The 27,661-nt window shown below is 47.6% G+C and overlaps 1 protein-coding gene across 1 annotated transcript in view; it reads right to left on the bottom strand.

Moving 5' to 3' along the window:
* The window catches only part of ARSK (arylsulfatase family member K), a 567,335-nt gene that overhangs the window by 335,591 nt on the left and 204,083 nt on the right, over positions 1-27,661 (bottom strand). Inside the window, exons 5-6 of the mRNA XM_085632496.1 lie at positions 12,942-13,113; positions 1,301-1,525 (exon numbers count right to left, since the gene is read on the bottom strand). Coding sequence (XP_085488622.1) covers positions 1,301-1,525; positions 12,942-13,113 — 397 coding nt within the window. The remainder of the gene's footprint in view (positions 1-1,300; positions 1,526-12,941; positions 13,114-27,661) is intronic.

Below are 27,661 nucleotides of genomic sequence, written 5' to 3'. Positions count from 1 at the left end.
ACCTTATCCTATTTTTATACTTTGCTGTAAGGTGCCTTTAAAAATAAAGGTGTTCTTTCTAAAGACAATGCAGGATAACTTCCTTTCATTAACTTCAATTAACCTTTAAATAAAGACATATCTGTTTATTAAACTTCTTTCTCAATGTTTTTGCTGAGTTGAGAAAACAGGAGCACAGTGCTGCTGTTGACCAGGGGCCGCACTTTAAGTATCCAAGCCAGTGTAGAGTAACTGGAGTTACAATAGGCTAAAGCTAGAGTTAATAGTGACTCCGATGTCCTGAATCAGGGCCTTGTTTCAGTCCCAGTCCAAGTCCAAGTTCAGGTCTCCTTACTTTACTCTTTTTTCTCCACTTAAAATTTTCGACCTTCTCGCTCTCTTTTATCTTTTCCTTTCTTCCTCTAATTTTCTACCCCCTCTCTCTGTTGTTTCTCAATTTTGATTGCCTTCTTTTTTTGTGTAACTCACGTCCCCCAGCTTCTTTTCAGTCCTTTCTTTGATCTGTATATCTGGCTTTATATTTATTTACCATTTCCAAGAACCATACTGTACGTTTTTTAAATTTCCCAATCCTCCTTTCTATGCCTTTCTTTTCTCTCTACCCTCCACCCTCTATAAATATATTTTGCTTCCTTTCATTCCGGTCTTCTATTTCACTTTGAACTTCAATAAATTCTCTTTATCAGCCCCAGCCAGTCTCTTTCTGTGTTTTTCCCCATAGAACCCCTTTGCCCCAGGCTATCTCTGGGTTACTGATAAAAACTACTTCCTGTCTCTGGGCTAAGGTCAGAGCAGAGAGACACTATAACGAACACAATATTCCAATGCAAGAAAGAGATAACTTGATGGAGGGCTGAAGTCACCTCAACTATGGCACCTGGGCTTAGCGGAAACAAGAAACAGAGGCCTTCGAAGAGCCTTCCGAATCACCGTTTCCCATGTCTGCTCTAGCTGGCTCTAGGGGCCCCCACCCGGTGTAGACTATTGTTTACAGCAGTGCCACTCAGGCCAACTCGTAGGTCATTCCACTGTACGTCCAGTTCTTCGTAATGTAACTGGTTGAAGCAAACTGCACTATTATTTTTCATAGTGAACTTAACTTATCTTACTCGTGCATACGTTATACATCTATAGCAGGAGTAAGGACGTTGGGTGCAAGTGCCTCTTTTGTGTTTGAGCCCCTTTGTACTTTTAAAGCTGGACGTCAGGCTCCGATACCCCTTACGTTGCATTAACACGTCAAGGCACATGACAATATAGCTAAAGAAGACCTGTTTGTGAGACATGTTTCCATGCTTACCAAGTACAGTAGGGTAAATGTCCACAAGTGATACGACGTTTGGTACGTGCTTTCCGGGTCTAATATTCGGCCCCATCATTAGCAGAGGAACGTGGGAGCTCCCTTCGTACATGCTCATTTTATAAAACTGCCGATGCTCCATTGCCAGCTCTCCATGATCTGAGCTAAACACAACCACAGTATTCTTTAGAAGGCGGGCATCACTTAGAGCTGATATGACCTCACCTGCAACAAAAGGACATAGTTACAGAAGATTTAATTAGGATGGACTGCACTACTTCCCATCATTTGTTAATACACCGTGCATATCAGTAAAATAAAACAAGCAACCCAAAACAATTGTTACATAAATGGATCCGTAAAAGAAAGTTTAAGGAAATCCTACCTAGTGCAATAGGATGTGGTTTTGTTACAGGAGGTGTTAGAGCTGGCTTTTCCAGCGGCTTTATTCCCAGATTGTTTGCTTTTTGGACTTCTGATAAGTGCTAAAGTGAAGGTGCTCTCCCTGTAGAATTGTGTTTATGGATTGGTGAATCCATGATTGGTATATTTTAAGTCCCTAATACAGTGCACTGTGTGTGCCCCGGGCCTGTAAATCAAATGCTGCTAGTGGGCCTGCAGCACTGATTGTGCCACCCACATAAGCAACCTGTAAATGTATCTCAGACCTGCCACTGTAGTGTCTGTGCACAGTCTGGTACTGCCATGTCGACCTGGCAAGGGCACCCACTTGCCAGCCCTAACCTTGCCCTTTTCTTACATGTAAGACACCCCTAAGGTAAGCCCAAGGTTGGCCCATGGGCAGGGTGCAGTGTATGTGAAAGGTGAGACATGTACTGAGGTGTGTGACATGTCCTGATAGTCCTGATAGTGAAATACAGTGTATGTCGTTTTTTACAATTGAAAGGCCATCTGTCATGTAGGATAGAATGAAAGTTTATTTATAACATCTTATAAATATAACTTCCCATTGGGACAAGATAGGAAGATGGAGTTTAGTGTGCCTGAACTCAGAATATAAAAATGCATCTTTTAGTAAAGATGATTTGCATATTGTGTGTTTGAAAATAACCCTTTTAGAAAGTGGGTATTTTCTTGCTTAGCCATCCTCTGTGCATCTGCTGGTTTGTGGATTGACTGTCTGGCTTTGGAGTGACAGGGGCTAGGGATGTGCATTCTCTCACACTGCCTCTGGGAGGCTTGATGTGTGTCCTGCCTTCCCTGAATGAGTCCGGGCTGGGCTGAATAGACCTGGGCTGCATTTAGAGTAGGGGGAGGAGAATTCCTTTACACCTGAATGGGCCTGGTTTGCTTTGGACAATGCTGTCTCCACCTCCTGCCAAGAAGCTGCACCAGAGAGGACAGAACTGGTTTTGACTCACCAAAGAGCTTCTCTACCGCCAGAGAACAAAGAAATTTGTGCTATGAAAATTGGGGTCCAGACCCCAGACTTTTAGATCACTTTTGGACTTCAAGAAGAACCTCTGCCAAGGAGAAGAGCTGGAAGAAACTGGAGAAGGGGTACTGCCCCTGTGCTGTGTGCTGTCTGGGGTTGGCCTGCAGTAGCTGTTTCTGTCAAGCCTGTGTGTATCCTGCTTGAGAAAGTATCTCCAAGGGCTTGGAAGTAGAGCGTGCCCCCTGTTCAAGAAGTCTCAGGACAGCAAAGACTTCACCGTCCTTCTGGGCACCGTCTCTGAAACCGCTGGTTTCAGTCGACGCAGAAGAAAAGAGCAGTCGACTCTGTCACCGAGTCCATTGCCGGTTCCATGTCCTGAAGGCATCACAGAAGGCACTGCCGCACTTCAGACAGCATCCTTGGTCTCACTGATGCCACTGGGCGATCGACTCTGAGCCGTTGCTTGCACCGCAACTTGTGGGCACCGCACTCTGCAACGCCTCGCTGCCCAACCCGAACACCGACCGGCTCCTTCACCTGCTTTGTGATCTGCCAGCACCTCATCGAGCACTTCCTCACTCTGCATCACAAGCCTTGGCCTCACCAATGCTATTGGACGACCGTCACCGAGCTGCTGACTGCACCGTACTGTGAGGGCATCGTACGCTGCACCGCTTCACTTCACTGCACCCGCAATAGTTGCCCCGACCGACTCATACCAACAGGATCGGCCGCAACGAGAAAGGTACTGTCTACGAGTCTGCCAACGCTTTAGTTGACCCCTACTGACGCGGTCGGCTAGAACTGTTAGACTCTGTTGTTTTCAGCATCGTGGTAACCCCGGACAGAGCTACCGATTTTGAAGAAGTGTGTTTTTCAGCTATTTCTGCAATTTAAGGGTTATCTTTCAAAGTAACTATTTTTACAGCATTGTATGTTGGATTCTTGTCATATTTGGTCTTGTTGATTTAGATAAACTTTTGATTATTTTTCTAAACTGGTGTGGTGTCCATTTGTAGTGCTTTTACTGTGTTACTGCATACATGCACACATGTTTTACATACTGCCTCTGAGATAAGCCTGTCTTCCCATGCCAAGTTACCCAGGGGGTGAGCAGGGCTTATTTTAGGAGTGTTTTCCCCTTACCCTGACTAGGAAGAATGGTCCCTATTTCGACAAAGGTGCAAACCCTTACCAACTGGAGACCCTCATTTCTAACAGGAGGGATATGGTAAATATACCATTAGATACATAATCATGCCAAACTTAAATTTAAAAACTATGAGACCCCCCTGGCAAATTACATCTGGAATTCATCCTGAAGACCGATGCTTCATTATAACAAAAATACGGTCTTGTGAACTTTGCTAAAATACAAGTGATGTAAGACTAGACAGCACATGTCATGGAACAAACCGAAAGAGTGCCTAACGATTGACTTGCATGGAGCAAAGTTCCTTTTAACTCCTGCATTATATTTCTAATATAGAGTAGTAAGCATACTTGAAGGTATAAAGTGAGGACACTAAAAATTGTTTCAACGTAAAAGACGAAAACTATGGAGAAGCTATAACACTTGAGAAAAATAATAGTAATACAATAATATGTACAGGACAGCTATATATGCTACCCAAAATGTTTTACAAAAGCCCTTTAAAATATTAATCTAAGAACTCCTTAACAAAAATGATCAATTGTAAAAGCCTATAGCAATATAGAAAATGATGAGCTTTTAAAAAAATAACAAAAGTTAGCTGATGGCATAGAAATACAAGTGTGACAAAGGCTCTCACACGTATTATCCCAATATTGAACCTAAAATCGCGGCTCACAATTTGCTGCAATTTGTGAGTTGCAATTTTCAATGGTCGTAAATCTGGCCCTAAAATTCTTGCGAGCAACGTGACAGAGAACTGGAACCTAAAACGGAACTATGGAGAAGAGTGGAACGTCGTTTTTCAGAGAAGCATTAGTACAGTAATTCCTGAAGTTAAGACAAGTGAACTTTCATGTCCCAACCGCATCGACTTGGGACAAATTAGATTTATTGTGAAATGATGGGTTTTAAGGCTAGGAAAACTATCCAGCACATATTTTTAAATACCATACTAATTCATATTAATTTACAATAAAAGGTCCACCCACATCCCCCCTACAGTGAAGACCCATTAGACTCCTGGGCAGGAATACAAACCGATTCCCTGAATAAAATCTAAAGATCTGATAATTTGGACAGAAACATACATAGCCTATTAGCTGTCCAGGGAGTCTCCTGAAAGAATTATGCAATACTCAAAACGTGCAGGCAGTTCATTAGCCTCGATGCAGTTTCCCAGGATTTTCTTCATGTATTTTAGTGGCGTGCAACATCTTTTGGCTTGCCTAATGGCACTCCATCTCTATTCTACAAATACTGGATAGCTCCCATGTTCAGTTCTTTCTCAGTCTCTTTGGGGATGCTTTTAAGATGGTGGTGACTGCTCACAGTGTTTATTAGTATTATGATATAAAATACTTTACTTTCAAGGATGCAAGCTTGGCTTTGTTATCCACTTCAAGTGTCCCTCTTTGTATGGCTGAAGGAAGAAAGTGATGAGGATCCTCAGGCAAGCATGCACACCCCTTGCTTCAACTCCTATATTTCATGCTCCGGAGTCTTTGTCTTGAACTGAGCTTGAGGAAGAGTTGAGGATTTGGTTATATGGAACTTTCAGTCAGATTAAAAAACCTAGATATCTATTTAGGCCTCTGCTACAGAGAAGGTTTAGTTTTCTGTCTTTAAGGCCTAGTCTTTCCAATAGATAATATATATAGATTGAACTTTGTGTCCACTGTTTGCTCATATTTGCATGGCTTTGTTGTCTTTCTCAGGTGTCTGCTCTTGATTCAATGGCTTTCCTCACTATTCCTATGTTTGTCCTGCACAAGAGCATTCCGGTCTCAGGGTGTTCTGACTGGATGAGTTGTATCCTTCCACTGCTAAACTGATGGGACTGTTATTTGTTTTGCTTTCAGCACTCCTTTAGATTGCATTTTTCTCCTTGCTCTCTTCCTGACTTGTTCATGTGTTTCCCCTCCTCATACTTTCTTTTCACTCCTCTCTCCCTTGCCTGCTCCTGAGCACTCCCTGTCTCACTCCCGATCCCGCTTCTCATTTTAAATATGTTTTATGCCCCACACGCTTTCTTGTTACACTCCTCCCTCTTCCTAGCTCCACAATGCTCCAGTTGCTGTATATCAACAAGAAATGACCCGGCTGGAATACCAAATCTGATCAAGAGCTCCATGGAATTAACTTAGCTAAGTTTCGCTGAGAAACCATAGGGAAGTCAAAGGTCTTTTGTCGTACTAACATGTTAACTATTTCAGATGACCACAAACTGTAATTTCTGCACAGTTAAGAACCAGGAGAACCAGAGACATAGTACTTACAATTTATTGTTCAGATTCAAAGTCTTCGCATAGATATCTGCTTACCAAGGCCAGACAGGCCATACTGGGCATCGGGTGTTATCCCGGGAGGCTGGAAGGATGGGGGGCTGATTTTGTGTACCGGGGGCTGGTTTTGCAGCACTGTTTTGAAATTTGTTATGAGTTTAAAATCTCTGCTGCAGAGCTCCTTGTACATCCAGCAGTTTTCATGCAACCATAAAAGTGTCAAGATATCTGTGATTAATATTCCTGCTGGAGAGAGATTGAAGGTTTGTCTAGTGGCAGTTTAGGCTCATCTAAAGTAGTGCAGAAGTTTAATACGCCTGCTGCAAAGAACATGTACCATGCAGTCCAGAGAACAGTATTTTATGGAATAGCTCAGTGGGTATTGCTTTTGTCACGAGATCCTTTTGTTACTTGCAGTTCTTCAGCTACAATCGTATCATAGCACAGTAATCTATAAACTGCCAACAAAGACCTGAATGCAAACTTCATCTTACGGGTTAGAAAGTTATGCTTTTTCCTAGTCTTTCCTTCTCCTAGTGTTGCTAAAAATGGTTTGTTGAGGTAGAAATAAGTTCTAATTAGTAAAGCCAACCCCAACCACTGTGGTATGTTTTAATCTTGAGTTTGTGCTTTTCCAGACCAAGCACTCTAAAAAATGTTTACCAATATGGATGACACCTGACTCCTACACTTTATGGTTCCCCTTTGTCTTATGTAACATTTTCTACACACTGATTTACACACATATGATTCATTGTCTCTGTATGTGTGTGTGATGTAAACTGCCCTGACACCATACATTGGTATGAGAGGCACTATAAAACAAATTAAATACATGTGAAAGAGGCACCATGGAGAGATGAGGGGCACTGTTGGAGGGTGATAGTGAGGGAATCAATGAACAGCCCCAACAATGATTGTCACACTGTCAACCAACAGAGGTAAAGCCGGCCCTGGCCCTCCCTCAGTGAGAAGCCTCATGCCCACAAATTGCTGTGAGTTGACCTTGTTTTCCAAATCAGACCTCAGAAGTACGGGGGGTAATAAATGGCCAGCATGAAGGACTAAGTTACCTTCCCAGGCTTCCCTGTGTAAATACATATATTGTAAATCACAATAATACAAACTGTGGTGTGTTGACATGTTCAACAAACTTTTTCTTCTGTGTTAATAAATCAATCAATCAATCAATCAATAGTCCTTTATTCGGTACTTAAAAAGTACCATAAAAGTACATATACAGTTCAAATCAGTAAAATACAGTTCATAACACATGGTTGGAGACAATTGGCCAAAAAATTCATTCAACACCGCCCTCTTGAGTTCCTTAACCTTAAATCAACCTTAATGAAATTCATTATGCAAAGCAGTGTATGAGGATCATTAGCCCTTTGCAAGAATAATAAGGCAACCTTGGCATGTTTAAACTTTGCCTGATTTAAAATTCCTACTAAAAAGCTACCCCTAGGTAAAACATAAAATGGGCATAATAGTACAAAATGAAGGGTATCCTGCGGAGACCTCTTGTCGCAGCCGCAGGAACCCTTCTGCTCAACGGTTGAAGTAAAACCTGGTGGATCAGCCAATAGGTGGTGTAAAAGGTTGAGCCTAAAACGAGTGATTAAAAATCTATCCTGGGCGTTATACATAAGTGCGAGATAAGGTTCCATTCCTTCCTCTGTTTATACCATTCAATGAGCACAGACTGAGGTTTTACTTTCTTCCGCAGCCGCTCTACGTGAGGCTACCAGGTCCAGCAATTTCTTTTTGACTCTCAATGTATCTTGGGGGATAATTTCCGTTGGATTGGTAAAAAGATCCTTACAACCAATTCCCTCAAGTGTGGACTTCACGTATGTTAGCCAGGGAATACTCATTCCTTTGTCCCTTTCTGTACAGTCTCTAATAATTTGTCTGCTCAGGTCTGCCTCGGTATTGGACCAAATCTTTAGCCAGGCCATAAGAGGTCTGACCTTTATCAGGTCCTCAATGTATACCCTTCCTAGTTCTTCATGAATAATGTAAGCGGGAGTACTTTGTGGGGTTTTGAGCACCTTTCTCAAATATTTATTCTCCTCTGTCTGTAACTGCTGAGTGCTAACAAAACCCCAAACTTCAGACCCATATACCACTTTTGAGCAACAGATTGAGCTGTACAAGTTCATAACTTGTTCTGGCGACCACCGGCCCAGCCTGCGTCCATAATTCATGATCGGCCCCGTCGAGGCCACTAATTTGGAACACCGCTCTTCAATAAAAAAATTTAAATTTAAAAGCCCATCGAATAACAAGCCAAGGTAGGGGAAGGTCTGTACCTGCCCTAGTTTGTGTGTGCCTATTTAATGAGAACTTCTTACAGGGTTTGGTTCCAGCCAACATGACATAGGACTTAGTCAGGTTTGCCGACAAGTCTAAGGATTCCATAAAACTGACAAACCCGTCTATCAGGTGCTGAAGTCCCTTGGGGGTGCGGGCTAAAAGAACTGCATCATCTGCGTACAACAACACAGGGACAGGGCGGGAACCTACACGAGGAGAATCTACTTTTAATTTACCTAGTGCCTGGTCTAAATTATTAATATATAGGGAAAACAAAAACGGGGCCATAATACATCCCTGTCTGACCCCACTATTGCAAGCAAAAGGTGCCGTAGTGCCCCCTTCCAAATTAAAACGCTCTTTGGCAGTGGTGTTCCAGTGCAATGCTCTCAGGATGTTAACCAGGCCCTGATCGACCCCTAATCTGGACATCAAGGCCCACAGCTTCTCTCTATTGATGTGGTCAAAAGCTGCAGTGAGGTCCATAAACCCAAGATGTATAGCCTCATTGCTAGCTAGAGTATATTTTGCCACCAATAGATAGAGGTTCAGGCACTGGTCCATTGTTGATCTCCCTGCCCTGAACCTGTAGTGAGTATCTGTGATGATTTGATGTTCGTTGGCCCAGTCCGTAAGGTGGTTGAGGACCACTCGTCCCAACACTTTGGCCGTCACATCGATCAAAGATATGGGGCGTTAGCACTGGGGGTTATCCCTGTTCCCTTTTTTAAAGATGGGGACTATTGTTGCCGATGACCATGAACGCGGGAGGCCGGTTGCGACCGCCGCATTTATCACCCTTGTGAGAATAGGGGCCCACAGCTCCACCTTGCTTAAATAAAGGTCTGGTGGGATACCATCTGGTCCTGGCGCTTTGTTTTGCTTTAAGCCCTGGATACCCGCTACCACTTCCTCCAGAGAAAATTCAATCGTGGTAACCCACCGGGGTCCCTTCCCATCATCCTTATTATTCTCAGCGGTGTGGTTATATAAACTTTTAAAATGATCATACCATTGTTCTGGCAAAATGGTGGTACCAATTTCTAGGGCATTAGTGTCCTGAAAACATGGGTTATTTATTATTTTCCAGAACGCAGTTATGTCCCTTCTATCTGCTGCGGCCCTTAAATCTTCCCAGGCTTGTGATTGGAGGGAATATTTCCTGCGTTTAATCGCCTTTTTGTATGTGATCCTAGACAGTGCAATGCGTGACTTGTCCCGGGGTACAGTTTTCAAGCTAGATTTTAGCTCTTTCTGTGCCCGGGAACAATCTTTGTCGAACCATCTGGGGGTGGCGTTTACTCTCCCTTGCTTAGTGGTCTTTAGTAGCCCATCTATTAGATGCGCCACTTCCTCAAATGCTTTGACAACGGCAGGTCCCTCCACCGAAAGGTCAAGGCACGCCCCAATCACTTCATTCCCTGTCTCCATTAGGGATTTGTAAAAAGCGTCCCCGTCCACTTTGGTCCATCTAAGTCGCCTTCCCTGATCCGTTACCCTCTCAATACTGGCTACCCCTACACCTCTCCTAGCACTTCTGGGGGACAGGTCCTCTATCTCCAGCACTAGGGGGTTGTGATCACTGAATATACTCCATTCGATCTCTGCCCCTCTTATCCAGTCCTTAAATAGACTGGAGACCACAACGTAGTCTATGAAAGAGCGACACCCTCCTCCCTTGAATGTTGGAATGACCTCCCCTCCACTTCTTATAGCCACAAGGTCTATAGTGTGTACTAGGGCCTGACTTTTCAGGACCCTATCCAATTCCATCCCCTCACCGGAGTGCTGAAAGTGCGGACCTTCCTCCAACGTGCAACTAGACCAGTCCTCATTAATAGGGATCAGGTTGGGGCACAGGTGGCAATTAAAATCACCCGCTAAAACCACTAACGGCGCCACCGCTCCCTTCCTCTAGGCTGTCTCTGCGCTTAATCGCTTATCTAATTCACTTATTGTAGAGCCCTTCCCCTTGACTGCCACTGCGTTATACACATTAATCAAAATCACATTTAGCCCATTTGTGTGGAACCCTAGGGCCTGAATATTATTTGTGGGCCAATTTAGGTTGGTCCATACTCCTTCCAGCTGCAGATCTCCAAATATAAAAAGTCCTCCCATAGCTCTTCCCGAGGTTGACTTCTGTGCAGGGACAGGAAAACACTTGTACCCCGCTAGATGAAAGGGGCTACAGTCTATCGCCCAGGTTTCCTGCAAACAAATTACCTGAAATCTGGTGATATACTTACTCCATTCCTGGTTATCAAATTTTGCTGATAGTCCTGCTATATTCCATGATACCAGTTTTAGCCCCTCCTGCGTTTGTGTCTCTCTTGGATATAGTGTAGCTAGGTTATTGTCCTCTAGCCTTTCACCTTTTGAGTCCTCGTTAGACCTGGGCAGATTATATAAATTCTCTGGTCGCTGAGGGTGCAGGAAGATATGATTCAGCCCCGCTACTTCCTCACTCCCTGATGACTTAACCGGTAATCCAGGGGGATTTCCTGAAACAGGGGGGACCGCAACACAATCCATAAGAGTCCCATCCGGGGACTCCACAACATAGCTGGTGGGCACATTCAATGCGGGGTGGTGAGATAAAGTTACAGTCTGGGAGATATTAGGGGAACAACCCTTTTCACAGAGTCGATTCGTGGGAAGGGTTCTATTGCTCTTTAGTCAGTCCTGCTCCTCTAAAGACATAAGGGGGTCAAATCTGTTCCTCAGGCTAAGTGTTCCCTGATTTCTAAGGGAAGCATATGGCATTGGACGGCAGAAACCCTTCCCACCCAAAGGGCTATCACTTCTGCTTCGTAATCCGGGGCCTGGACCGAAACACGGAGTTCCCCTTGGGTAGAAAAAGCTCAGGGGCAAAGATCTGATATTACTTGATTGGCTAACCGGTCCCCAGCTTAATATTTGGTCGACTACGCGCTGGTTCCTAAAATTTACCACCACACAGTCGCCGGTAGCATCCTTTGACCTGTTCCCCAACCAGTTCACCCTTCGGACAAACAGAATTTCCCCCTGATCATTCCCTGTTAGCGGCCTATTCTTGTTCAGCCAGAACATGGTTTTGTTCTTGAGTTCGTCGTAGGCCTCTGTACGATCTGGCTTCAACTCCGGGACCCCCGTGAGTATAATTACGTATGGGGCCGCTTCTGGGGGTAAGTTTATACAGGGTAGAGGGTTAATGATCACCTTGGGGGGTGGCCCTTCAAATTGACACTGGGGTGGAAATTCTGGTGAGGGCTGCTTATGGGCTATAACTTGGGGGATACGTGTTGGTGGGGCAAGAGTAACATCACCTGAGCTCACAGTATAGCCATTGAGAACACGACTAGTGTGTGGATGATGGGGGTTGGGGACAATAGAGGACGCTTGGCAATGGTGGATTGCCCTTCTGGGGGATTACTTGGTTGTGCAACTAATGGGATCATTCGGAATTCCAGATCTTTGTTTAGAATGGGAAATCTTTGGGGACGATGTCTTCCAGTACCTTATAGGTTAGGTCTTTGACGCTAGCTCCTGATTCAACCGTTCAGGCTGCATTCATTTTAGTGGCCGTTCTCCTGTGTCAAACCGAATAATTCTGCTTTTCCTCAAAACATCTAAAGGTCCAGCATTTCTATTTCTAATAGATACATATTTATAATAGAGACAGTAAGACTTGTATTGGCCTAAGCAGGATTTTCTTAAATTTCTATATTTCATATTCAATGAATTCAGTTCTTATTTTATTTCACTTTATCCACTATATTAAGTAGCATTTAATGTGTATCTGTGCTGGTCCAACTCCCCAGAAGAGAGGTTTTGTCCTTGGTCTGTTGTGAAAAAGAAATCAAGATTGATGCCAATTATTTCATTTCTCCCCTTTATACTGGACTGCCTCAGCCTTGTCAGGGGTTTGGAAATGATGCTCCTGCTGCCAGAGGGCTCCATAGAATATTCCCAATAAGATTTTCATCCTGTTACAAGTTGCAAACAAATTTCAGATTATGATATTCTCAACCTTTCAAGTTATCACTTTTACTTTTATTTGGCAAATGTGTTTTTGGAGCACGCCAAATGCTGCCACTATTGACCATAAGTGACCTTTCATCCATGCACTGCCTGGCAATACACACAGAGGTGTGCAGGGTACAGTAAGAGGTTAACTATCTGAATGGATTGAGTGGGTAAAAGAGAAGGTTTCTGATGCCCTTCTACCTCTCGACATCTACATCACTTAAAATATTACTCATTCAAATACAGGGGAGCTGGTTAATCAATGCGTGAAGGTCAATAGATAGGTAGCTCTTAGTAAGCATGGCATTATGAAATTCGAAATATATGCAATTAGCATATATCCATAAACCAAGTGGTGATTTTCTTGTACAGCAAAATACTGAAATACTGTCCTCAGTATACACAGCAACAGAAGAGACTCCAAAGTTACAAGGTGAAACCATACAATAATCTGCAATAATGCCTAACAGTGGTACTTACCAAGCATGGCATCTGTCTCCGCACACATAGCGTAGTAAAATGCTCTGATATCCAGTATCTCTTTTTGGGTAAAGTCTCCAGTACAGTTCTTGGTAAAAGTAGAATAATAGTCAACAGGATGCATATCTCCAAGAGGGATCCACTCTGGAAATTTGATAGCCTCGTAGGATACCTACAGACCAGGACCCCAAAACATACCTTGTTAAAATTTGGAAATGTTACAAATTCCACTAATACAATTAACATTCTTTATACAGTTAACAATGGATATCTGTTAGACCTGGCCTTTGTTGGTGTGGTCTCCCCTAACCTTGTTGGTTGCTGACCTCATGTTTTGACCTTGTTTTGCTAGCCTTAGGATTTGAGTTCGTTTGGCACTGCCGTGCAGTGTCAAAGTGCTGTGCTCGTCATATACATACTGTGGATTGGTGTATATATGATTGGCTGGTTCAAGTTAGCTGTAAGTCCCCTGTCATGGGGCAAGACATATACCAGGGGACAGTATTTTAAAATGCGCCTCTGTGGAACTGCCGCATTGGTTGTGCCATCCACTGACGTAGCTCATCAATTGTGGCACAGGTTTGCCATTGTGGGGCTTGTGTGCACAGGTCACTGTTACTCAGGTTGGCATTTAAAAACCTATGTGCCGAGGTTCTGCATGTCTCCTGCTATATATCGGAGTTCTCCCTGATGACAGGGTGCGGTGGTGGCAAAAGGTTGGGCAGATGTGTGTATGCTTTACCTGCAAGAGTCGTGCATGACACCAGATGGTGTGTTTGGTATGTTGGGGCCTACTTCTCACATTGGATTAGCATGAGGGGGTGTAGGAAAAGGGTGTCAAGCATTATTTCCTATGGGCAGGATAGTCAGTATAGTGTTTGGTATCGATGAGTTCGTAATCGTGAATTCTCTCTGGTAGTTGGAGAGGGTTGACATTACGGGGCTGGAAATGTCACTTTGGGAAAGTGGGCATTTTGATGCTAGGGCTATGTGTGCCTGGCGGCCTGTCTCCTAATTCACAAGTGGGTGCTAGTGGGACAGCCACATTTGTTCATTCCAGATAGAGGGCCATAAACGAAAGGTTCACAGGAAACAATGGACCTCTCACTCTGAGGAGCCTTTCTCGGATGTTTACGTGGGGGTGGAATTGTCACCTGCATTCTAATTGGCAGGGTCTTGGCCCCAATAAAGATTGTGATAAAACGTCCCAGGGTTGGATGGCAGACAAGACAAAATTTAGAGAGGGCCTGTGCATTTCAAAGGTGGCCTTTTGAACTGACCCTATCTTCAAAGGTCATGGTGGATATAACCACTGGGGCTTCAGCCTCCGAAAGCAATGACACTTTTGGATTTGGAACGCTACTACGCTGGTTTGATACTGGGACATTGACACAAAGAATCATTAGGGCAGGAGGGACTGCAACTAGACTATCTACTGACTTGTGTTGGCTTGGAGCTTGTGGTGCTCCAAGAAGGGGACTATCACTTGGTGGATTTTGCCTGGACATTGCTGGCCTGCAGCTAAGTGCAAACTGTTGTGGCCTGGGTCTCAAAGTACTCTCTAAGGGCCAGTGAGCTGGCCTCCTGTCCACGAGATCCCAGGGACACAAAGGATCTCACTGTCACCACAAGATTGTAAGGACCGCACTGGGTGCGGCGGAGACAGGTGGAAGTGATTGTGGTTGGGGCAAGGACCGTCCTGACATACACCATCATCTCGCTGTGCAAGAGTAATGTGTGTACAAGATCAGCAGCCATGTGAGGTGCCTGGACATGAGGAGTTAGAGGAGTGCTGGGAAAGCTTGCAGAGTCCAAGGGACCCGTGCTTGCAGCCAGGAGATCTGTGCTCACTTGCGTTCCAAAGCATGTGGTGTCCGAGGGGTGTTGGGAGAACCTGAGCTGGGAGCTGAAACTGTCCTCAGCCTCCAGATCGGGAGGACGACAGTGCCTGACATCGCAGCCTCAGTCTGAGGTCGTTGGCTCCCTCTCCCTGGACCAACGCCACAGGGTGCTTTGTTTTGGAAAACACTGTGACGAGACCTGAGGAGCTTTGCGTGCCTTGTGGGAATCTGTAGCTGACTGACGGGGGTCTATGGCAGGTCACACCTCCACTTAGGGGAGATACATTTCTCTAGAAAGGGAAGCGCACCAGCTCGTGCAGGTGCAGTCAGGCGCCTGGAGGTCTAATTTGGATGGACAAAACTAAGTAACTGTTTCTTTCTGTGTTCGGTGGTTCTGACTGTCTAGTCAACAGGGTGCCAAAAGGGGCAACGTTTATTGTTATCTGGTGGAGTTGAAGCACTGAGGGGCTGGGTAATGAGGCGTAATCTGAGACTGGTGAATATTTGACCTTTTTACAATGGGAAAGTCCGACGATTGCATATAATCATAAAGTGTATATACAATGTGTGTTCTGTTTTGATTTCAGTAGAGAAGATGACAATTACGTATAACTGTAGAGTGTATATACAATGTGAATCTTGTTTCGATTTGTGTCTGTGTGTGTGTGTGTGTGTGTGTGTGTGTGTGTGTGTGTGTGTGTAATAGAAAGACGTGTTTTTATATATACGGTGTGGAGTCTTTTTGTAGCTTATGCAGTGTGCTGCAAGGGGGTGTTGTGCCAATACTTTACATTAGAGCCCTAAGGATAAAATTGACTGCTCGGTAACCAAGCTACCAGAGGGCGAGCACAGGTTATCAGACAAGTGTAATGTGTTCATCCTACTTGAAACTATGGATTCAGACTGGCTTCAATGTGTCTTATCCATCCCGAAACAGCTGGGTCCAACAATATTGCAATAAAAGCAAAGGTTGGTTGATAAGAATTAATCATAATTGGTAGAAACACATTAATACCAGTATTAGTTTTAGGACAGAAATGAAACCTAACGGTAACTGATAACAAAATAATTATTCACTATGCAAAATCAATGCCCTTTATTTTCCAGGAAAAATAAATCCTCATTAAAAAGATTAAAGCTATGCACAACTAAACAGAATAAAAGGGGCGCAATATATCAACAGTAGGACTAAGTTAAGGAGTCTCTGCTTTCTTTCATATCGGGCTGGTTGGGTACCAATGCTGATAGAGTACTAACGTCTGCAAATAAATTCCAGTTGATTTCTGTGGAGCTAGAAACTGGTTTGGGATGTGTAATTGCTTCTGTTGATTTTAGGTGGCATTTTTATAAATTAGAAGAATGTTAATATATCTTCTCTGATATGCACATATGAGTGAATATACAAAAAATGACCTTTGCCACGTGATACTATCCAAAAGTCTTGTGCAGCCCACCAAAATATAAGGCCCACAACACACTTTCCCTCCTCTGGGAGAAACTTTTAAATATTTAGTCAAATACTGTAAAAAGGTCTGTTAACCAGCTTCAGATGATGTGTGAGGTGAATATTACAGAGAATAGTGGTCTGTGAGGACTGAGGAGTCCATCAGAAATGCAAGTATCAGGATTGCATTCCTTTCAGAGGCATTTGAGTGACAGTAAACAAACTGGTGTATTGTATTTGTAGAAAAAGTCGTTTTCGCATCATGAACAAGACTTTGCAAAATGGAACAAAGCAGATAGAATATTCATATTAGCAAAGTCACATTCAACAAGAATATATCCAGGATGTCCATGTAAAATATTAGTTAAACGAATCTGCACTATAATTGTAAAAATACCAGCTGAGGGAGCATGGTGCTGAGACATCCAAAAGTAAACAACCCTGAAGGGAAGCCTCTTTAAGAAAAGAAATATTTATGAAGTGTAACCTCACCTTTTTAAAGGCAAATAAACACACTTTAAAACGTATGTGGCCTATTGAGGTTTACCTTATAGAGATTAAAGCTAAACCAACAGAGAAAATGCAGTAGTTTAAATAATGGAAAATGATGAATTAATAAAGTTGTGTGCTACAGAAGGTGCTGGCCAAAACATGACTGTGTGAGTTTTCATCTGCATCTATGTCCTTATTTTTCCAACTTAATTAGATAAAGAGAACATAAAGAGATCTAAAGCATTATTTTGCTGAGAAGAGTTTTTGAGTAGATGTTCCAAAGTTAAAATACTGCACTCGTTACACAAGACTAAAATAATATCACCCCTTTCATGACTTCAAAAATTGTGCTCTTACTACATGAATACAATATCTAAAAGTATAAATGGAACGGTTTTCAGTTCACCTTTGGGCATTACTATACGAGAAATTGCGAGCACTCTATGCACCTTTCTTTCTGCTCCATTCTTAAAATGAGACTTGCAATTGGCCCAATTGAGAGGTGCATAAAACAGCCTGTCAAATGTGCATTGCAATATAAAAGGAAAAAACATCACTCTGGTCCCTGAATCACAATCAATAACTCTCTTCAAAAGCCTCAAGCTCAGATAGGTAGGCCATTCATATCTAAAAATACCACCGGTATTTAACTTCTGTTGTTTGATGTTCACACACAGAGACATGGCTGTGATTGGTGCAGCAGGTACATGACTCCCTACTGGCCCAGATTATGACGCCTTTCCTCGCTTGCGTTAGGACCCTTGGCACCCTTGCTGCGCCTCTATTCACTCATCAATCACCGGACTTGAGAGGAACTGGTACTCACATTTATTATTAAGAACCGAAATGGACGAATTTAAGGTGAACCTTGGAACGAACCTGAGCTTCCTTGGTTTGCAGAATATTGGTGACTTCGTGAGTAAGGATGCCTACAATGTTCGGCTGCCGCGTTTCTTTTAACAGACACATCTAGACCACAAAGTACCATTTTTTTTATTCGTTTAGATATACATTAAGCGTCACAGGAACCCAACCTGGTAACACTACCAAAAGTCAGGACATTTCCACACTCTAGAATCAGCTAATGGTTATCTTTTTGACCCATTCTTTCCACCGTCCATGAGAGCGGCACGTGTCTGCCGCTGACCGCGGCCCCCGCAGGGGGCCACTCGGCGGTCGGCGCCTTAGTGGCCCCGGGGCCCCGGTCACCCCTCCCCACTCCCTCCTTCGGGGGGGGCGGAGGCAGGGACTCAGACTGGTGCCCCCCTCCGTGTCAGGGCCGGAAGTGACGCGCAATGCGCGTCACTTCCGGGCCCAGGTGTGAGGGGGAGGCTATTTAGCCTTCCCCCACCCTCACTGGCGACCTCTTTTGTCGCCCACCTCGCCTTTTGTCGGTCGCTGTCTCGTCTGTGGCCGTCGTCATCGCCTCGCGGGTCCCGCCGTCACCATTTGCAGTACGTAGGTGAGTCTTGCTTAACCCTTCTCGCCCCGGCCCCGTCCCTGGGCAGTACCAGGTCGACGGGGCCCTGTGGCCCGGATGGCCGCGGGCGGGGAGGGCGCAAGTTGGGCCACGATGGCTCAGGGCCTTGTGTGGGATTTTGTCCGGTTGCGTGCGCGTACATACACCCCCCACCCCTTTTCAACATAGCTGAGAAGCATCGTCTGCTTAGCGTTGGGTGGCTAGCCTCTCCTGGGGCTTATGGCCGGGGGGGGGGAATTTTCGCCCGTCCTTGTGTGCGGGAACTGTCGGCCGGTTGCGAGTATTGGGTCTCCGGGTGCCCCCCCCCCCTTGCCCCTGCGGGTGCTCACGGGGCATGACGGCGCTTTGATCCGGGGATATCAGCCTGCACTTACGGCTCAGCGAGGCGCGAGAGGGCTGAGCAGGCAGGACAGCTCAGTGGGCTAATGCGCATATGGAGAAATTACTGGATACACTAAAAGACGCACAGGTTTGCATCTTGGTAAAACCCAGCATTGATTTGAATATTAAATCAGACCACTTCGTGTCCGCTTGCTTGAAATCTAGAGCGTGTGCGTGTTCCGTCTCCTCCTCGGCAGGGTGATGTTTGACTGTTCCGTGTAACTAAATTATCTCCGTTTTTACGCCCTGGCTGTGTGTCGCTAGAGGGAGGGCCTAACGGTTAGTGCGCACGGCACCGCACCTGGAGGGACGCAGATTTGGGGGCACTGGAAAGCATGCATGGTCATGGTTTCGTGTCCCATCGGGACGTTAGTGGCGCCACGCGGAAAGGTTTCGTGGCCTAGCGGTCAGAGCCGCTGCGCCCGTTGGCGCGCGGGAATAGCATTTCCTCATAGGTGGGGGGGGCGTGTGCGTCGGCGGGCACCGGGAGCTGGGTATGTTCATGGAGCCTGCTGCCCTTCGAAGGTCCAGGTCAGGTTCGGCTTCCCCTCGGACACGGGTCAGGGGCACCAATGGCTGGTGGCATAGGCGCTGGGCCTGTGTCTCCTTTCGCCCCCTGCCTGCAGCGCCCCTCCATGCGGGGGGCCTGCACGCGCGCGCATAACTGCGGGTCGAGCGTGCGCGATGCAGATACAACAGGCCTATTGAATGCGGAGACGATTCTTCCAGAGCTCCTAGAATTTCGGGTCGAGCGCGCAATATTTAAACATGACAGGCCTTTATTTATTTATTTATTTATTTTAGCGATTTCTAAAGCGCCTGGTGACCCAAGGGCATCCCCGCGCTATGAATCGAATGGGGTGGAACGCTATAACGGTTTATTTAACGCGCTCGGATACCGTCGGGCCTAGCTAGCGCGCGACGCAGCACTACATAGGGGGCAATGGCTCAATGGGCAACAGTAAGTTCATTGGTGTGGCGCAGGCGCGCACCATGTTGTTGCTTGCCAGGTATCGAGGTGGGGGTAGGGGTAGAGGCGAGCAGGGTGTGCGTTGTTAAAAGTGATATGTATGAACACCTGTTTCCCCCCCCCCCGCGCCCACTTGCCCCCCCCCCCTTTTTTTCTTCGTTTCAGTCGCGCCATCTCCTGTTTGCCTAGTTCTTGTGCTTATGCTGGTTTCTCTTTCAGCACATTCGTCCGTATTCGGTGGCTGGAGGTTTATTAAGTGGCAACAGAGAGACGCGAGCCATACATCCTCCGTATTCGGGGCTCGGACGGGAGTAAGTACGGGCAGGTGGGGGAAGGGGGTACCGTTCGGAGTAGCATTTGGCACTCTGGAGCAACGAATCTGCCTCAAAGGGGGCGAACAGGCGGTTAATTTTCTCTCTTTCCCATTTGCAGATAAGAGAGAGCAACTGTTAAGAGATGGACAGCCAAGGATTATCCCCCCCCTTTTCACACCAGGGACACAGGTTGAGGAGTCCGTGCCGGGCACTTCGGAGGAAGCCCGGATTGCCGCCTTCTTGGAGCTGACAAGGGCCAAGGGTTTAGCCTGGGCAACTGAACTATTGAAAGCCAGTACCCCCCCAGACTCTGGGATAGCGATGGACGTTCCGTCTACAGATAAGGATGTAGGGGAGGTTGCGGGCCCGTCTCGGTCGAAAAGAATTCGCCGCCCCACGAGCAAAGACTTTCCGGTTGAGCAACCGCCGGCACGAAATAGAGCGGCTCCCCTTTACAGGGCCTCAATGACCCCCCAGGCGGCGGTTGGTTTGGGGACGGGGACGCACATCGTACTGCCTTGCCCTCCCCAGGCGACATTTGCATCAGCAGAGGATCTGGGTAAGCTTTCAGATACTTTAAAAGACTTCATGGCTGAGGTCAGATCTGGTCTGTTGCTTGCCAGGTCCCCCCTAGGGGTCGGCCCGTCCGCCCCACCACCACCGAGTGTGACCCCGGCGCCGGGGGGCTTCACGCATGTCTGGGGTCAGCAGCCGGCTGCGGTGGAACCTCCCCCGCGGCCCCCACCCCCAGCTGCTGCTGTGGCTGAGAACGCGGCAAGTGCGGTCAATCCCGCAGTAGTGGTTCCCCCGGTGGTACCCATGCCGGCACCAACACTAGCCGTAGTGCCTAAGCCTCTAGTTACTACGGCCCCGCTAGTGTCGGGCCGCTGCTCACTCGCTTGGATGGTCCCTTTAGTGGCCAAAGAAGGGATTTGGCGCAGGGAATTTATCGATATCTTCACCCTTCTCATGCATGGGGCGGAGGGGGTAGATACCAGGAGGATGGGCAACAAGGAAGAGGACAAGAGGGTGCGGTATCATTTATATCCCGCAAAAAATATTGGGACCTGGGGTCAGGCCTTTGCCATCTTTGCGGCAGTAATAGTGGAGAAATTCCCAGACGAAGGGCCAGGTCTCTTCCACTATGCAAGCGTGATTACAGAAGAGGCTGCTAAGGGTGGGGGCATGGGATGGTACCACTATGACTGTGACTTCCGCAGACAGAGAGCAATCTGCCCAGATCTTGAGTGGGACCAGTTGGAGGTCCGTTTATGGGTAAAACACATGGGCAAGCATACTGAGGGGTCAACGACAAAGTCAGGTACAGAGAGTGGTGTAAAGAGCAAAGAGGATAAACAGGAGGGGAAATGGCAGAACAGGAAGTCCTTTCGGGGCGGTCGTGGGGGGGGTCGCAGGCCTGGCTTTCGGGCACGGTCTTCTGGAACTTGCAGGCTCTTCAATGCAGGGTTCTGCTCCTGGGACAAAACATGCCGTTTCTCACACAATTGCAGTGTGTGCGGGGCACCCCATGCCGCCACCGTATGCTCCAAGCGCGACACTCCCGACAAGCCTTCCTCGAGCAAGTAGCCCAGGGGGGGTTCCCCCTCCTGCGCTTTGGCCCCCTGCGAACACATCTGCCAGCGCGCATGACCTTGCCCCACACGACCACGTGAAAGGGCCCTCTCCCATCAGCGTAAAGAACCTCCTCAGCGCCCTCCGCGGATACACTAGCAGAGAAGGGTCCCTCATTTCTGAGGGTTTCATAGACGGTTTCCGCATTCCTTATCAAGGCCCTTTAGTGAGCAGGGATGCGGAGAATCAGAAATCAGCTAGGGAACACCCGGAGGTAGTGCGGGATAAAATAGCGAAGGAGGTGTCTTTGGGCAGGGTGGCGGGCCCATTTTCCTCACCCCCTATGCCCCACTTTGTGATTTCTCCCCTGGGGGTGGTACCAAAAAAGGAGCCAGGGGCTTTCCGACTTATTCACAACCTATCACACCCAGAAGGGGACTCCGTGAATTCCTGGCTTGACGAAGGTAGATGCTCAGTGTCTCACTGCTCCCTAGACCTGGCAGTCGACATGATCAGGAGGGCAGGGAAGGGAGCCTGGTTGGCCAAGTCTGATATCGAATCGGCTTTCAGGCTGCTGCCAGTACACCCGGACAGCCAACACCTTCTGGGCTTCAAGTGGGGGGACCAGGTCTTTTATGATAGGTGTATGCCCATGGGTTGCTCGGTGTCTTGTGCGTACTTTGAGGCGTTCAGCTCCTTCCTACAGTGGGCCTTAACAAACAGGTATGGCATTGAGGGAGTGACCCACTACCTGGATGATTTCCTGTTCATCGGGGGAGCTGACTCGCAAGATTGCGCAAGGGCGCTGCAATGTTTCAAGGAATTGGCAGGACACTTGGGCGTACCTTTAGCTCCTGGTAAGACCGAGGGTCCGGCGCAGGTTTTGGTATTATTGGGCATCGAGTTGGACACGGTAAAGGGCGTGTCCCGACTCCCTGCGGATAAGGTACAGGCCTTGCGTCAGGAGATCTGCGATCTACTGGGTAGGGACAAGGCTACTCTGGGTGAAATCCAATGCCTGCTAGGGACTCTGAATTTTGCGGTAAAGGTCATACCCATGGGGAGGGTCTTTGCCCGCAGGTTAGCAAGGGCGACCGCTGGTATAAAAAAGAAACATCACTGGGTCAAGCTGGGGACAGGTTTGAAACAGGATCTGGTGGTGTGGAGCGAATTCCTAGCCCGCTTTAATGGGACGGTAATTTGGAAGCAGCCCTGGATTGACAGTCAGGAACTTTGTCTTTTCACAGATGCCTCAGGCAGGGAAGGTTTCGGGGCTATCTTGGGTGAGGAATGGTGCGCTCAGGGATGGCCCAATGTTTGGCGCAGGCGTAGGATCACCAAAAATGTTACTGTTCTGGAGCTCTTCCCGATTGTTGTTGCACTACACCTATGGCCGGCGGCGTTGTCGGACAGAAAGGTGGTATTCTGGTCTGACAACATGGCGGTCGTTCAGGCAATCAACAACCAGTCCGCCAGGTGCCGGCTGGTGCTGTGCTTACTAAGGGAGTTGGTCCGGGCATGCCTGCGCATCAATGTAGAGTTTAAAGCCAGGCACATTGAGGGTATTCAAAATGTGGCAGCTGACGCTCTTTCTCGTTTTCAGTGGCTCCGATTCAGGGAGGCCTGGCCGCGGGCGAGAGCGCAGATGACCCCATTCCCGGACCATCTATGGAGGATCCTGCAGTGGGACTGAGCCTGAAGGCGATGGGAGAAAGAGCTCTGGCCCCAGGTACCAGGAAGCGTTACAGCGCCCACATGGCAACATTCAGAGCAACTTCTGTAGCGCTGGGTACTTTAGGGGCTGCGTTGGTGTCCCAGGTCCGAGCATTTCTGGTGTGGGCTAGGGGACAGGGGAAAAGCCGTTCATGGGTAGGCAGTCACTTGGCGGCCGTAAGCCACGACACCAGGTTGTCTGGCGGGGCGGATCCCACTAACTCCTATCCCATCCGGGCCGCCTTGAAGGGTTGGGCTAGGGAGGAGCCCAGGGCCCCTGATAATCGAGCCCCCATTGATTTCGAAATCCTGAAAGGCATGCTAGGGGCTCTCGAGCTAGTTACCTACTCTCATTACGAGGCCACGCTGTTTTCAGCCACATTCTGCTTAGCATTTTTCGGGGCATTCAGAGTCAGCGAGTTAGTGGCTAGGTCCAAGGTCGACTGTTCAGGGGATGCGCTGGCAATTTCAGATGTGTCTATTTCCGGGTCACTGACCATTCATTTACGCAAGTCCAAAACTGATCAGGCGGGGCGGGGGATCAGGGTGGTTCTTCAGCCCCTAGGTGACCCCAGGTTCTGCCCAGTACAATGGGTAAAGGCGTTTTTGGAGTACAGACCGCCCGGCCCTGGCTATCTTCTGTTGCATTCGAATGGTACCCCCGTAACTAGATACCAGTTCGAGCAGGTAATCAGGGCCAGTCTAGCCAGGGCGGGGCTCGCCCGGCCGGACAGAAGGTACTCCAGCCACTCCTTCCTCATTGGCGCAGCCACCGCCGCTCACCTGGCGGGATTAGAGGCCGCACAGGTGAAGAAATTAGGGCGTTGGGAATCTGATTGTTATAAGATATATGTTCGCCCGTGAGGCAGCCTTTAGTTAATGTGTTTTGTGATTTTATAGTGTGTATCGTTGGAATCACCCTTTCTGATTAAATAACTTGTGTGTACACCATGTCTCCTCTTTATTAGGACGAGTGGTGTGGGTGATCGGGCATTCATTTGTCGCCCGGGCTGCCCAATGGGCATCGCACCGGAATTGGATGCGACACTTCTCTCAGACCAAAGTGGAATGGATGGGGGTGCCGGGGATGAGATGGCTCGAACTCAGGAATAAGATCGAGCAGAGACTAAGAGCACACGGATCCACCTTGCCCCACCTGTTGGTGATCAACCTGGGTGGGAACGACCTTGTTACCCTAGGGAGACGATTGCTGCTATTAGCCATGAAAAGAGACTTAGGGGAAATCTGCAAGCGTCTGGGCGAGTGTGAGATCGTGTGGTCGGAGATCATCCCCCGCAGGTCCTGGCGGGGGGCTAAATCCTTAGAAGCGGTAGAGCACTCCAGGAGGCGCATTAATGGAGCAATGCATAAGTTCACGTCCCAAAGGGGTTTGGGCTTTCTTCGCCATGAGTTGATTCGGGGGAATGTAAAGGGGTACTTCGACTTAGATGGAGTACACCTCTCCCAAATAGGCATGGACCTGTTTTTATTGGATTTAAGCGAAGCATTGGTGAACAGAGGGTGCAGGTAAAGAGCTAGGTTGGTGGGGGGCCCTGGCTGCGATGGTTAGCCGCCTCCAGGGCTGTGGCGGAGTTACAGGGCGATCTGGAAGCAGGCCGGTACAAAGGGTACCTCTGCGCGGCACAACGTGGTGCCTGAGCCAAAACGAGGAGCCTCCAGAGAGGTCCCGGAAGCCGGTCGGCGCCCCGCTAGGCCTGCGGGCGGTTGTGGGCCTGAACAACCGGGGGCTTGCTATGCGACGCTCCGCCCCGAGAGGGGGGGTGTGAGTAGAATTTCAACGGCACGTGATCGAAAAAAGAATCACTTGGGGGGCAGCACTTGCGGGTCGTTCCCGTGCTGCCCGGCTCATCAGGCGGGCAGGTGAAGTAGATGGCCGCCTGCCCTTGGATCGCCCGTAAGATAACCCACCTATTACATATCCTGGAATTATGTAATAAAACCTGCAGCATTTGTTACCCACTTACAACTGTTTCTTGTGTTTTCATTGGGTAACCTAATTTGGGGGAGGGGGAAAGCGGGGTGCCCCTGGGGGTACTATGCCGCTGACCGCGGCCCCCGCAGGGGGCCACTCGGCGGTCGGCGCCTTAGTGGCCCCGGGGCCCCGGTCACCCCTCCCCACTCCCTCCTTCGGGGGGGGCGGGGGCAGGGACTCAGACTGGTGCCCCCCTCCGTGTCAGGGCCGGAAGTGACGCGCAATGCGCGTCACTTCCGGGCCCAGGTGTGAGGGGGAGGCTATTTAGCCTTCCCCCACCCTCACTGGCGACCTCTTTTGTCGCCCACCTCGCCTTTTTCCCTCCCTACCGCTTACCCGGCGTAGGCGTGGTGGGGTGGGGTTTTTTCTGAGCGTTGTAATGTTTTCCTTTTCGTTGCAGGCGGAGTTACAGGGCGATCTGGAAGCAGGCCGGTACAAAGGGTACCTCTGCGCGGCACCACGTGGTGCCTGAGCCAAAACGAGGAGCCTCCAGAGAGGTCCCGGAAGCCGGTCGGCGCCCCGCTAGGCCTGCAGGCGGTTGTGGGCCTGAACAACCGGGGGCTTGCTATGCGACGCTCCGCCCCGAGAGGGGGGGTGTGAGTAGAATTTCAACGGCACGTGATCGAAAAAAGAATCACTTGGGGGGCAGCACTTGCGGGTCGTTCCCGTGCTGCCCGGCTCATCAGGCGGGCAGGTGAAGTAGATGGCCGCCTGCCCTTGGATCGCCCGTAAGATAACCCACCTATTACATATCCTGGAATTATGTAATAAAACCTGCAGCATTTGTTACCCACTTACAACTGTTTCTTGTGTTTTCATTGGGTAACCTAATTTGGGGGAGGGGGGAAAGCGGGGTGCCCCTGGGGGTACTATGCTGATGCGAATCTGTACATTTCTAGCCAGGGGCCCTCCAGACATCCATCATGGCGTGAGCTGCGTGACATTCACCGGCTGAGCAGAGAGCAAACACTGTATCCTTTTCCTCTAGAGCAGCTCCTCCCACTCATTTCTGAGGGCCGCCGCATCCATGCTTCAGTCTATGGACAAACAAATGAAGCAGAAGTGGAGCCGGCACTCGCTGACCATAGAGAAGCAAAGTAATGAGAGTGATGGGGAAGCCAACCAATGGTAAGCAAGGGGCAGACCCTCAAGGTAAACAACATTTCTTGAATGTGACAGCATACATTGTCACAGGTGAGACTCACAGGGTGTGGGGAAGAAAGGGCACAAACTATTGAAAAAGGTGAAGGTGCCTACAAACTGAAGAGCATAAAACAACTGACAGTGCCTCCAAAACATTAGGGGAGTAAGGTTAAAAGCAGAAGAGAGTTTAAAGAGGGGGCGGCAATGTATCCTGCCTGAGGGGAAATAGCCTTTATCCTGCAGCCTTTACCACGCAGGACCTTTACCACGTAGGTAGGTCCCACGCAGATAAATACTTGCACATTTACCATGCAGTACTTTACCTTGCAATCAAGGATTTTCTTTTTTTAAATAACATACTGGTTATGTTATTAAAAAAAAAAGGATTTTAGGGTTCGGGGGTATAAGTAAAGCAAGGTAAGGGTGGTTTAGGAGTTTGATGGAGGGTTGAGGTAATGAGAGGTAAGGGTGATTTTAGTTTTCGCAGGTAAGTAAAGTAAAGGGAGTTAAGGGTGATTTTATGGTTTGGAGTGGTTAGAGGTAAAGGAAGGTAAGGATGAATTTAGGGATTGAGATGGGTAGAGGTAAAGGGAAGTAAAGATGTTTGGGGTGAGTAGAGGTAAAGGGAGGAAACGGTGAATTTAGGGTTTCTGGCGGGTAGAGGTGGAGAGAGGTAAGGATGATTTTAGGTTTAGGGGTGGGTAAAGGTAAAGAGAGAAAAGGGAGAATTTAGGGTACAGAGGTGGGTAGAGGTAAAGAGAGGTAAGAGTGAATTTAGGGTTCAGGGTTGGGTTGAGGGAAAGACAATTAAAGGTGATTTTAGGGTTTAGAGGTGGGTTGAGTTAAAGGGAGGTAAAGGTGAAACATAAATCTTTTGAAAACACCACATGGTTGATGATAAATAAAACATCCTCTTAATTATAAACGAGGTAACCAACAAATAAGTGAATGTGGCACAGCAGGAAATGTTAATTCAGAAAAACATATATTGCATGGTAACAGAATTGAAGGAAGGAAGTATGCTTACAGCCTAATCATCAATAAAAGCGACAGGCAGCCAAAATGTGTGTTTTGGAAATTGATCACATGCAACAAAGTTTTATTTTTGCTAATTGTTTGCATTCAGCTTTTGAAAATGCTGGAGAGGCCTAGCTTCAACATTAATGGTTTCAAGTTATTTTGTAAGCAGTGCGGAAGAACACTAGTCAGGAAATCAATCAGTACTGGTTCCATGCGTCAGCGATGAAAAAAATCACATGGAGACAAAGTGACGCCCAGGTGAAGCCACATGCGCTTACCAATGAAAAATAAGAAAATAAGAAAATAAGAGTGACAATGAAGCCAACTAATGGTAAGTAATGGGCGGGCTAAAAAAAA

This window comes from Triturus cristatus, chromosome 2_1 (assembly GCF_964204655.1).
Source record: "Triturus cristatus chromosome 2_1, aTriCri1.1, whole genome shotgun sequence".
NCBI lineage: Eukaryota > Metazoa > Chordata > Amphibia > Caudata > Salamandridae > Triturus > Triturus cristatus.
Note: the sequence above shows the minus strand (reverse complement) of the source record. Positions and strands in the feature narration are given on the sequence as shown.